At 39.6% G+C, this 13,225-nt stretch overlaps 1 protein-coding gene across 2 annotated transcripts in view; it reads right to left on the reverse strand.

Annotated features, from left to right (window-relative positions):
* Positions 1-264: 264 nt before the first annotated feature.
* The window catches only part of cir1 (corepressor interacting with RBPJ, CIR1), a 46,009-nt gene continuing 33,048 nt past the window's right edge, over positions 265-13,225 (reverse strand). For both annotated transcript variants that reach the window (XM_043248597.1, XM_043248599.1), the window contains 2 exons: positions 2,320-7,631; positions 265-2,200 (listed from right to left, as the gene is read on the reverse strand). In XM_043248597.1, coding sequence (XP_043104532.1) covers positions 7,570-7,631 — 62 coding nt within the window. In that variant the 3' untranslated portion in view covers positions 265-2,200; positions 2,320-7,569. The remainder of the gene's footprint in view (positions 2,201-2,319; positions 7,632-13,225) is intronic.

Raw genomic sequence — 13,225 nt, forward strand, 5'->3', positions numbered from 1 at the left:
CAGCAATTTATTTTATTTAAAAATGACTCAAACCTATCAGGAAAAGGATGATAGGCCTCGTTTATTAAACGCAATCAGAATGAATTTCTTAATAAAACAATTCTTATGCAAAATCACTGATTCACGTGTTTTGGATCTGAGAGCGTTCTGGCTGATACCGCTGCTTTCTCTGCAGGGTACATGCTACTGTTTAGCAAACAAAGCTCCGATTTCTCCGTGACGATCCCCAAACTCCTCCCGCTCATCAACAAACGTCCTCCCTCGTCCCGCTGAAGAGCCTTTATTACTGCTCTGTCATGAGCGCTCATTTCATAGACATCCGTACAAGGTACGATCTATTAAAAAGCGTCTACTTCTGAACACTGTCACTGGGCTCTAGAAGCAGACCAAATGTAAGGAGAAGTACGGAAACAAAATTCAACGGATCAACAAAATTCACGACAGTTTCGAAACTGTGGGAATGATTGGGAGCGTTTGCTGTTGTTGAGTTAATGTGGAAAAAGTTTTATTCAAAGGAAGGAGATTTATTAGCTCCCCTTTAAATGCATTTGTTCAGGCTTGTTTAGAAGTCATGCTGTTGATAATGCATATAATTATAATATCTTTGCGTTGTACTTTTCGTTCCAGGTCTGTTCTGAACAATAAATTTAGGGGGTGTTTATATGACAGTGTTTTCAACAACAACAAAAATGTTTTATGTGTTTTGTCAGTTCATTTACACAATCAGAAATCAGAAAATGTGTTTTTATGAAAATGGGTGTGTTTTTACAATGTCCCTGTGTAAACTATAAAAAAGCAAGCATGCGTATAACAAAATAAAAATAACACAAAATAAAAGTAACTCTAATCCACTTAGAAAAATATGTAATTAAATTGCAGTTAATTGCAAAAAGCTTTGCCTGTTTTTGACTTCCACGCTACTTTCTTTCATTTAAAGGCTGTTTAATAAAGTGGCGCTATTCTGATGCTTTTGATTGGTTCATTTGTTTGAATCTGCCTTTTACATTAATCCACATTAAAGTAGAAAGCTTTAGGCTACATGAGAGCGGCCACCATGAGTGACAAAAACACAGCGCTGGAAATGTAAAAATCAAAAGTCAGAATGGTCTCAATGTAAAAAAAAAGGTCCCAAAGTCTGATTTAAAATGATTCATAATCCTACCTAATACTAATCTGGTGACACTTCATGTAAGGGTCTCTTAACTAGTTGCGATGTACTCATATTGTATTCATATTATATTGCAAAACACTTCTTCTGCTATAGAGGTAGACGCAGTGGAGGACAGGTTTGATGGCATGGGTAGGTTTAAGGTGGGTTAAGGTGTAAGGGATGGGTCAACTGTATAATTATAAATGTAATTACAGAAATTAGAAACATACGTAATTACATGCAGGTGTGCAAACATATAGCTACAATGTAAAAACACACATGTAAACAATAAGTGGGTTAATGGTTAGTTTAAATGTAAGTGCTTAGTAGTTAAGACCACCTAATATAAAGTGGGACCAACTACTCATTACATTTCCAAAGCAACACGGTAATGCTATTATATTCCAAACATATTCATAGACAGAGCAAAATCGTTACGTTGAGATCCAGCACGGGCTTCGCAGGAATGCTGTGGCGTGTGTCAGTCAGATGAACAAAACTAACCCGACCGTTTCAGGATGCATTCAAGCTACAAAAACAAAAGAGAGAGGACAAAAACCAATGATTCTTTTCTCTCTAGCTTGTCTTAAAGGCTGAGATTGCCAGTTATCCGTCAGTTTTCTTCAAATGTGTCATCACGGTGGCCTCGCGGAGGAGACTTCTGGCGACGGCCAAATGGCAGCGTGGCGTCTGAGAGGCAGACTGCAGCCATTAGCGGGCGGAGAGCGGTGTTTATTGTCCAATTAGAGGCAGGCAAATCTACCTGTAATCACCTGCTGCAGGTGTGAGCCTCCTTTGGTGAAGCGGCCATGGGAAGCCAGTCATCAGCTGTCAGAGATCAACCCTTTGATCTCCGCATTGTTCGAGAGCAAGAAACGCCCGGAGCTCCTCCGGCTCTGGGACTTCACCTTTCCTCCACGAGCGGCTCAGGGAGATTTATTGCACTTAGCGCGCACACACAGAAACGCAGACGCGCCACATGAAGACGTCTTCCTGTCCGTGACGGATGCTCCAGAAGTCACGAGTCACGTGATTTATTCGTCGCCCGGCCTGACGAAACATTTGATCAGTCATAAGTAAATCATTTCCTTTAGCTCTCAACGCTGCTGTCAGACTGAAAAACAAATATGACAATATAATTTACTAGGGACGGGGTAGTGCTGACATACCGGAGGAGAAAACAAGCATTGCTGGTATAGCATATGTGCTGCGTCTCCTCCTGTCTCTCAGCTCCCTGTCTGGGGCGAAGCGGCGTACTTGTGTCGTCGTAGGCCGGTCTGGAAGCTCACGTCACCCTCGTTTCCTCAACAATAATCCTCGCTTTTATGAATTTTCAAGCGTAAATACAATGGCAGACGTAAAAAAAGGCAGACAGCTATAAACGAATTACATTACAGCTGCATGACTTCAATAATACATATTTATGCTTCAAAGCTCCTTCGCAGAGATGCCACAGAAGAACCATACAGTTAAATGTTCATCAAAGAACCATCTATTTCTTACCTTTTTATACTCAATAGAACCATCTTTGAATCTGAATTCTTGTTAAAGCTTCTTTATGGAACCATTTAGACAAGAAGGTTCTTTTATGGAACGGCGAAGCGCCTTTGTTTTAACCGCGTACGCTTCAACAGCTCTATCAGTCTTTAATTGAACAAAATAAATAAGGCCTTTTTTTGCAGAAAGATTGCATTAAAACACAGTGAGGTGATAAAAGTGGACTAGTGAGTTTTCCTGTTAAATACTGTATGTTGAACAACCTCTGCAGTCCAAGACTTTAAAATAAAAGCTTAAAAAAACTATTAATAGGCAATGCTTATGTGTGTTATAGATTACAATAAGGTAACTCTTTATCTTGATTGTGCACTTTAGTGTTTCGACTGTCAGTAAGAGTCATTAGAGTATTAGCAGACTGTCTGCTTAATATCTTCTAATAAGTTGTTATGTTTATTTTCATTGCTTCGTTAACTTCAGGTTGAATCTCTGATGTCAGATAAACTGTTCCGATGAAGTCTTTCATTCTTTTCTGGACCTTGACCGTTACTTGGCAGTCAATGGGACAGTCACAAGCTTACCTGTTTTCATCCAAAATATCTTAAAGTGTGTTCCAAAGATGAACACAGCCTTTACGAGTCTGGAATGACATGAGGGTAAGTGATTAATGACAAACTTTTCATTTTGGTACGGAGTCACCCTTTGATACTAATCCAAACACTAAGACAAGCCAAGTACATTGTACTTATTTTTTTGATGTAAGTACATAGTAGTTAAGGCCACCTAATGTAACGTGTCACTGACAAGACTATAGCTCTTGCTGAGAAAACTTTTTTTCGGTTTTGTTGTTGTATAAACCGAACGCAAGCAGTAGAAAAAAACTCAAAAATGTCCTGAAGCTAGTAGCATTAAACTTTTAATATTTCTCAACTTTTTTATTTATTACAGTGAATTATTTGTTACTTTAATCGGCCGCTAAATATGTGTAGAAGGCATGTAAAGCATGCTCTGCGGGGGGAGGGGCTTTAAGAAGCCAGTCTTCATTCATGATTAGCATGGTCAGACCACTGAGACGAGGCAGCCTACAAATGCAACATTTGTCATTCATAATTACTGGGTGGAAGGACTTGTCCCCCTCGGTGTCTATGGGCTTTAGACACACTCAGACGATGCCTAAAAAACAGAAAAATGCTAGTAGGAAGGTAACAAACCACGTCTGAGTCTACGGTTTGCGTAACGTCCTATCTAACCTGCCTTCATCTGGTTAGAGTTTGAAGGTCTTCCCACAACCCTGTGCGTGTGGTTCGCCATATAAAAAAAAATCTGCACCGCTACTAAGCATTGTAGCCCTTCGTTACCTAGAACTTGTTCTAGATCATTTATTGGTTTCCTCACGACGAGCGCCGCCTGTTTAGTCCTCGAGTGAGCCACATGGGTTCGGTCTCAGCCCCTCGGTGTTTGTCTGTATCGGGGGGCGGGGCTTCACGAGGCCCTGTGGATATATGGCTTGTGTAAACAGCTTCATTTAAATTAACAGACACAGTAAAAAGAAGAATGTCATTCTGCGTTAGGTCATCTTTAAAGGAAGTCGGGTTTACTGCCAATTATTGCACACAGATGAGCCAATCAGAGGCAGATCTGCCTTCCCATTCAGGTTCGATTGTTGCATTATGGGTAATGGCGCCTTGGTAAACATTTTTGGCACCCATTATAATAACAATTAATCATGCATACATGACTTTAGTAAGTACATGTAATTAATTAATATTGCTCAGTACTTAATGTATAATTACACATTAACAAGAACACCTTAAAATAAAGCGTGAACCTTTTTTTCAAGCTGTTTTTGTTACATGTAAGTGGCATCCAGATATCACAAGTTTGGGTCCCACTTTATATTAGGTGGTTATGTACTATGTACCTGCATTTAAAATAATCATTTGGTACAATGCACTTATTGTGTACGTGCATGTTTTTACAGTGTGCTTATATATCTTTTTGGCGGCTTAAGCAAATAAAGAATCAAGCTCTAGTTACATACCCCATATTTTGGTCAACATTGTTGGTTATTCTGTGGTCAGAAATGATCATAGCGTACATACCGCTGAAAATTGTATAGTACGTCATTCCAAACACGATCCATCTACAATCTACCATGCTGTTTTCAGCAATGCATTATGGGTAATGCTGGTTAAGTATGACTTTTCTGAAATATCCTGACATGATGTTCTTGGAACGTCTCTCTCATGTGTTTCCAATTACGACAAAGTGTTTCACCAAACAAATAAGAGCAAGAGTAACCGTGTAACCACACAGTAAATAACGTGGCTCTCCATTTAAATACTATGACTCTTACATGTCACCTTTCAAATTTTTTAAGCTTTATTTAATGTGGTCAGAAACCTCTGGTGTCTATAAGAGAGAAAATAATTGTCTAGTTTTCTAATGTAAAATAAACGAGCGCAGCCATTCACAATGCACTTGGCAGTAAAATCGCTGGAAGACCAATGTCTCACCCACAAAAATCAGAGATTTAAACAACAAAATGCTTAGCTAATATACTTTGTCAGTCATAACTCAAATACTGGGCTCAATCAAGCAATTGAAATTAACACAGCATGTTCGAAATATTTTCCCAAACATCTCTACAGAAGGGCATCAGAATCCAGACAAAACCAAAGACTGAAGAAAAACACGATTATGCTCAAACGAGATCATTCGCAGTGATTCATTGGTGTTTTCCATATGATCTGAATTACTGTGCTGGCTTCCAGTCCTTCAAGTTTCTTGAGTCTTTTCAAGTTTTTGAGTCTCTTTTGGTCTTTGATATTGTATGGAAATGAGACATTTTAATGGGAAATGAAAACCATGTGAGAGCACAGCTGTGATGAGAGGAGCTGGGGGCGGGGTTAAGTCGGCGAGGGGCGGGGTTTGTTTGGTGCCACTCGAGGGAGGAGACCCTGAACATCATCAGTCATCATCGGTGACCTGCAGTAAAACACTGAGTGCTCTTCAGCCGCTGAGGTCACTTCCTGCGGCTCAATAAACTGTCTGTTCTGGGAACAGTGTTGCTTTTACTCTAATTAGCTGAGAGCCCAGCTAACATGCCTCGGGGTCGAGACGCTGCGGTTATTTCAACCACTACACACGAAATCTTGTCACACAGTTTCTGAAAACGGACACTCAAACATCAGAAGCACACGCCGAATCTGTAATCTAATTCTCGATTTTTGACACAGCTTTCAATTTTATGAAACACTTCGCAAAACACTGCACACGATTCTCTGCAACGCGCAAAGATCTACGGCAAAGACGTTTGCAAATGTTTGCTTCTCAGATGTTTGTGACGTTTTGAATGCAGTTCTTCGTTTTGCATGAGATGTGAGGTATTTTGCATTTTGTGTAAATCTCTTACACCTTAACCCACCCATAAACCTACCCGTACCACCAAACCCGTCCCCAACCTCACCCGCATCCTCCTCAATATCAGCACACAATATGACCCCAAAAAATACATTGTACTCATTCTTTGATTAAAGTGCGTGTACTTAAAGCCACCTAATATAAAGTGTGACCTATAAAAAAACCCAAAGTGAATGTTGCACAGTAATTTGCTTCTTATTTTAAATTACCGCTGCAATTGTAGAAACGTGACATAATCAGATATGTTTAATTTATTCAGCATTAATTCCTTTGACTGGAATTATCTGCTCACGGGGGTTTACTGATAAAGTTTGTCTGGTGTGCTGCAAATGTGCTTCTTCAATGAAAATAAATCAGCTTTTATTAGTTGGCTGATATGACTGGAGTCTCCGTTTCATGTGAGTGCGCTTGTGAAAAAAAGTGTGCATATCTGTATTAAACGTGCACTTGTAGTTCTTATAGTAGGCCTATGTTTAAAAAGAAAACTTATTGTATATTTAAAAACACTGGTAACACTTTATTTTAGGGTACTTAAGTCCTGCATCAGTCGGTCAAGTGATTTACATTTCATTAGTTATTAATATAGCGAGTCCATTATGAATAACAGTAAATTCTGCATAATTAAATAACTAACCCTAAACCTAACCCTAGTCCTATAAAAGGTGCACGTAGTTAATCAAAGCACTTCTTTGTGTTATCACACTGTAAAACATCGCTTTAAAATAAAGTGTAACTTTTGTATTTTTATTTTAACTTTATTTTCGTTGCAATCGACACGTTTCTGAAAACACTGCATTCAGTTTACACTTAATCACGTTCTTTTAAACTATAACTACTACAAAGCTTTGTTTCTCTATGCGTGTGCAAAATTGTTTAAAGCTGAAAAATATTTTTAAGTCGTTCAAATCTCATACATATGCAAATCTGGAGATGATGCATCCGGCCAGGTTTAATATCAGCGAGGGCGATGAGATTTTGAGAGCTTCAAAAAGGATTTATTGTTCGTTTAAAAGAAGTCGAGCAAGAGCTAACTTGGCGTTTTATGAAAAAGATCATTTGAGTTCCACAAAGTAAAGCCAGTGATGGGGGTTTGAACAACGCGAGGATGAGTAAATGATAAAAGAATCATCACTGAACTACTGCTTTATTGATAAACTTTTAATAGATCTTCATTTTAAGATCAAACATTGTATTTAGCTTCACGCGCTCAAACTTTTGTCCCAGTGATGTGAAGGCCATGCTAAGACATGAAGCTCATCTGATGCACAGCGGGGAGCGTCGATCTAGATTTTAGATCAATATCGACTGACGCAGATGTCATTAATTTCCTCCAAAAAATAAATAAATAATACATTAAACATCCCCAGCAGACCCAGCATGCACATTAGGCGCTGATTTGCATAGCAGAAGCTTTGCTCAAACTGGAGATTTGGACTTTAAATGTAGATGAAACGCAGAACCTGACGCGGGGAATTAATAATTTTGAGTGGAACATCAAAGGCTCACGTCCTCTCTGCTCCAGCGGGGACAGCAGCGGCCGCGTCTTCCTTCTGCACGTTACGTCCTGTTTGGGATTAGAGACCAATGAAGAAGAAGCCATTAGAGAAGATGAAAAAGAGTTTCAAAACAGCAGGATGCTGGGTAATTATTTCCTAAATGCACGACATCCTGATGTTGCGCTGAACAATGTGGCTCCCTTGCAGCGCGCGAGGCACAGGTATGACAGAGATGGCATGCACGCACACACACACACACACAAACTCTCTCACACACACGCACGCACATACACATCTTTAAAATGAAAAGCAGATGCTCGACCGCAGAAACACAGCTTGTGCAAACAACACGAACGCTTGTTGTTCTTGTTAAATGTCTGCTTATCAGACTAAAGCATTGCTGAGGCTTCGGTGGTTATGCAGTGGGGTAAACGTAGTGAAAGCATGGTAAAACCTTAAGGCTGAAAGGTTTAGTTGAAGTGCAGAATGACAGAGTTTGTATTATTTAAGAAAATCCATTTCTAACTGGATGAAGCCGTTGTACAGTCGCTAATATATTAATGTGTTCAGATCAATTCTGGGTCAAAACATTGCTCACTGTCTACTTTTGCTCATTATTTTATATATATATATATATATATATATATATATATACACTAAACTAAATAATAAAGATAATAATAAAATCTAATCAAATAAAAGAAAAAGAAAATAAAAAAATGTATAGAAATGAAAAACTGCAATATGACATTCTCACCTATAATTAATTTATTCAATTATATATACATTGAATAAAATTTTTACTTAACAAGGTTATTATATACTTAACTAAAACCAAAACCAAATAAATAGTTTTTTGTTACTGATTAAATTATTACAATTATTTTGTTTATTTTTATACATATTATTTACAGCTATTTATTAAGACACTTTTTATTTTCCTTTAGTTTTATTTGACATATTATTATAGCTAAAACTAAATAAACACACTTCCCTAATTCCCACCATTAACTATTAATTACAACCTTTACATGGAAGAACCATTTCTGGTTCCACAAAAAACACTCAGTTTTATTTATTATTATAATCTGAGGAATAATGAAATAATAAAAATATTATACAGATTTGCTGTTTGCTTGTAGCTAGTGCGGTATTTGTTAAGTTTAAGTATTGAGTAGAATTAGGGATGCAGAATGAGGTCATGAAGACTTAATATTAGCACTAATAAATGGCTAATATTCTAGTAACAAGCATACTAATAAGCAACTAATAGAAGTAACCGTAAAATAAAGCACAACTTTTCAAATAAGATGTATTAATATGTCCGCATATCTGTTATGTGTTTATCATGTGATCATCAGTTATGGCCAAGCACGCTGCGTGTAGTAAAACCGCCGTAACGCTCATCCTCTCATGGTTTACCGCTTCAATAAAGATGTAGAGAGTGTTATGACGCCGTGCCGCAGAAATAAGCAGAACACATTCGCTCCGTTCTTGTCAACTTAACCTCCCCTTCATAAAAACATTGGAAAAAAAAAAAAGACCCCTCCTCCAAGCACTCTTCCCCACACTTCACAATCCCTCGCTCCATTTGAAAGGAGGAGAGGATAGAGAGGCTGCCACTGCCTCAATTACACAAAGACTCAGTGACCCCCAACCGGTTACATTCACTCTGCCCGCGGCTCTCTCCGCAGGAATTCAAAAGACCTTTTAGCCATGCGGACCGAACACGGGCCACCCTTTCCTCCTCCCTCTCTCTCCCTCTCTCTCTCTCTCTCAGATTAATCATGTGTGAAATGGAGGCTGCTAACTGCCGATGTCACAGGTTGAGTCTGTGCCAGGTTGGGCTCGTCAGCGCTCCGTTAGGCAGGTGTTAATAAAGACTAACGGGTCCGCCGGGGTCAAACATGCTTACATGCATGCGCTGACGCACGAGAGAGCACACGCAAAGCCTGCTGGATCGGCGTTTGACTAGACGCGAAGGAGATCGGGGCTTTTTTGTTTGCTCTCTTCCTCTCGGTCTCAGACGGGCTGCCGTGACCCTCTCTGATCTCCAGTAATTTGACTGTGAATGCAGAGGTTATGTATTGTTCTGTAATTGGAGGTAGTGAAATTAGGCCTGGTGAATGCCGTATTATCACACTCAATTCAGTCATTACTGCATCTGATCACGGCTCGCTGGAGATAATATCCTCCAACCTCAAATCGCACTTCTCCATCATCCCTTAACTGCTGCTAAAACATGCATTGAACTGATGAATATAAATATTATATCACGCGCCGCGAACGAAGGGTAAAACAAGAGAAAAAAGAAAGCGAGGATTTTTCATGCTTCTTCTCACTTTGGGGTAACTTTTACCTTCTCGCAATTTCTTAGCAGAAATAAAAAGGAGCCAGTCGCTGATAACAGACAATAACAGAGTTATAAAATGATTACAAACAATGGCATCTATAAAATCGCAGATTAGAGCATTGTTTAAGACACTTTTGAGAACTATAAAAGACACATGTGGGTTAAATTTTTGTTTGCTTTTCTTTGATCATGTTGAAGAAACAATTCTATTCACCAGTATGGGAATATTTGAGAAATTGTACTTTCAATTATAAACATAATGGAGCTCATTTTTGTTTCTTCTAAAAACAGAATTCTACACTGAAAAAACGCAAAAAGAACCTTGTTTGATTTTTAGATTTTAAAGGTCATTCAGATTAAAAAATAATTCTTTAGAACTTTTATCCAGTATAAAGATTCTTTTTTTGAAATGGAACGATTCCATGAATGTTGAACCATAGATACCACTAAATCTCAGAAGAAATTGATGGAAAATTGTATTGAGAATTTTTTATACTGAGGGTAGTTTATAAATTTATATCGTGTCATCAAACTAAAGCGTAGTGTGAGGCGTTGCTAAAATTCTACAAGTTATATGCGAGACTAAGGACTTTTGCTTTCGAGTGAATTGTTCTCTAAGAAAAACAGCTTAGATAATAAATAGACATAATTTGCCATTTATTTATTTCTTATGTGTACATTCTGCATATTTATGTCAAACGAGTACAGTTGAAGCAAACTAAAGTTAAGTGGAAAGCAGAAAAGGCAGATTGTATACGAGCTATATGGCCCAATCTGGAGGAAACATTTTGAAAGATGTTGTTCTTGGTTGCTCTCTGACACCCCCAGAGACGGCAGTCTTCTGAATGTGTCAAATCTCTCTTTCACTCTTTAAGAAATTAATTACCGCTCCTCCTCCTTTCCTCTGCAGCGCTTTTGATAGGGCCTTTTTCAGCGCTATCTAAAGAGCCTCTTCCATAGATTTCACTTGGCACCAAGTGCACACAACATTCGGCAAGAAGTAATGTAGATCATTTTTATTCATTGCCTCAAATTGTCAGCAATTATGTGCGTCAGTGGCCACCTGCTTGTTCTGAATGGCAGCGGGTCTGGCAGAGTGTGTGTGTGCGTGTGTGTGTGTGTGTGCGTGAGGGAGAGAGAGAGAGAGAGAGAGAGAGAGAGAGAGAGAGGGGGATTACACTAACAAGGAGCGTACAAGGCCTCCAGTCGCAGGTGAAATGGCCCTTCTTGTTAGGATAATGAGTGGTCAGAGGCTGTGTGTGCCCAGGCTGGAACGGGCCGGTTGAAAAGCAGGATTACCAGCCCCCGCCCCCCCACACACACACACACACACACACACACTCACTCGCTCGACAAAACCCCTACAAACTGGGGTCACGGCAGACGCTGGCCTCAACACGGCTGGCACACGACAGAACAGAGGCGGGCCGCTTTATCCCAGTGTTTAAAAGACTCACACACACACACACACACACACACACTGCTGCTTCATTACCCAGCAAATGTTTTCATTCTCTCCTGCAGCCTCACACATGTGTTTGATCTGAAAATCCTTATCTGTTAGATACATAGAGAATTGGATAAAACGATAGATAGAGCGATAGAACAACAGAATGACAGATATAGATAGATAGAATGATAGATAGAATGATATATAGAGCGATATAACAAAAGAATGACAGATAGATAGATAGATAGATAGATAGATAGATAGATAGATTAAGAACAAGAGAACAAAGAATAGAATGACAGAACGATAAAATACTATGAAAGATAGAACAATAGACAGAGCAATGATCGATAGAACAATAAATAGAATGATAGATACAGAATGAGAGAACAAAGAAAAGAATGACAGAATGGTAAAATGCTATGAACAATAGATAGATAGATAGATAGATAGATAGATAGATAGATAGATAGATAGATAGATAGATAGATAGATTGATAGATATATATGTGTGGAGGGATGGATGGATAAATGTGTTTCATGGATGGATGATGGATGGGTGGATAAATGGATGAGTGGATGAATGGATGGGTGGATGGATGGATGGAGGGATAGAGATGGATGGATGAATGTGTGGAGGGATGAATGGAAGGATTTGTTTAATGGATGGATGGGTGGATGGATGTGAGGATGAATGGATGGATGGATGGATGGATAGATAGAAGGATGGAGGGATGGGTGGATGGATGTGTGAAGGAATGGATGAGTGGATGAATGGATGGGTGGGTGGATGGATGTGAGGATGAATGAATGTGTGGATGGGTGGATGCATGGATGGGTGGATGAGGGAAAGGATGGATGAGTGGATGAATGGATGGGTGGATGAGGGAAGGGATGGATGAGTGGATGAATGGATGGGTGGATGGATGGATGGATGGATGAGGGAAGGGATGGATGAGTGGATGGGTGGAGAGATGTGTGGATGAATGGATGGGTGGATGGATGGATAGAGATGGATGGATGAATGTGTGGGGGGATGGATGATGGATGTGTTTAATGGAAGGATGGATGGATGGATGGATGGATGGATGGCTGGCTGGATGGGTGGATGGATGGGTGGATGGATGGATAGAGATGGATGGATAGATATGTGGATGGATGGATGGATGGATGTGTGGGTGATTTGAGTTTTACTCCAGATGAAAAGCTGCTGCTGGAGAGACTTTCATTAGCGTGGAGCTCTGACCCAGGTTCAGCCGCTGTGTTAGTGTCTCTCTGCTAATGATTTCTACAGCACAAACCCCCTGACCTGCCAACATTCTCAATTTCCACAGAAAAAGAAGAGAAATGGGCCAGCGAGGGGAGGGGGAGGGGAGAGAGGGATGAGAGGGGAACGAGAAAAAAAAAACAGAAGAAAGAATACATATATTTTTCAGATTGGAACGGCATGAGAGAGCAGTGATTTGAGGCATGCTGGGAGGGTGGTGCATGCTGGGCATTGACTGGTTGTAGTTGCACTGTGACACACATCTAGAGCGGTGCACAGTGTGTGTGTGTGGATGATCTTTTCAATAAACCCTCTCACCCTTCAGACTTATAGATTACATCCTTCACTTCCTTGAAACACATACCTGCAAACAAACACTTACAAGCGTACAATTACTACAGTGTCAGATATAGTATAGTGCTGTCTGTGCAAGAGCTGATATACACACACAAACTCTGTCAAAACATTCACAAACACCCTCCTGTAAAAAGACAGTCCCTAGTTGAAAGTCATGTGTTCAAAATACATGTATTAGTATAGTCAGTTCAAATCTGTTAACATTTACTGACATATCGCTCAGAACTGACTGATA

This window comes from Puntigrus tetrazona, chromosome 9, assembly GCF_018831695.1.
Source record: "Puntigrus tetrazona isolate hp1 chromosome 9, ASM1883169v1, whole genome shotgun sequence".
Taxonomy (NCBI): Eukaryota; Metazoa; Chordata; class Actinopteri; order Cypriniformes; family Cyprinidae; genus Puntigrus; species Puntigrus tetrazona.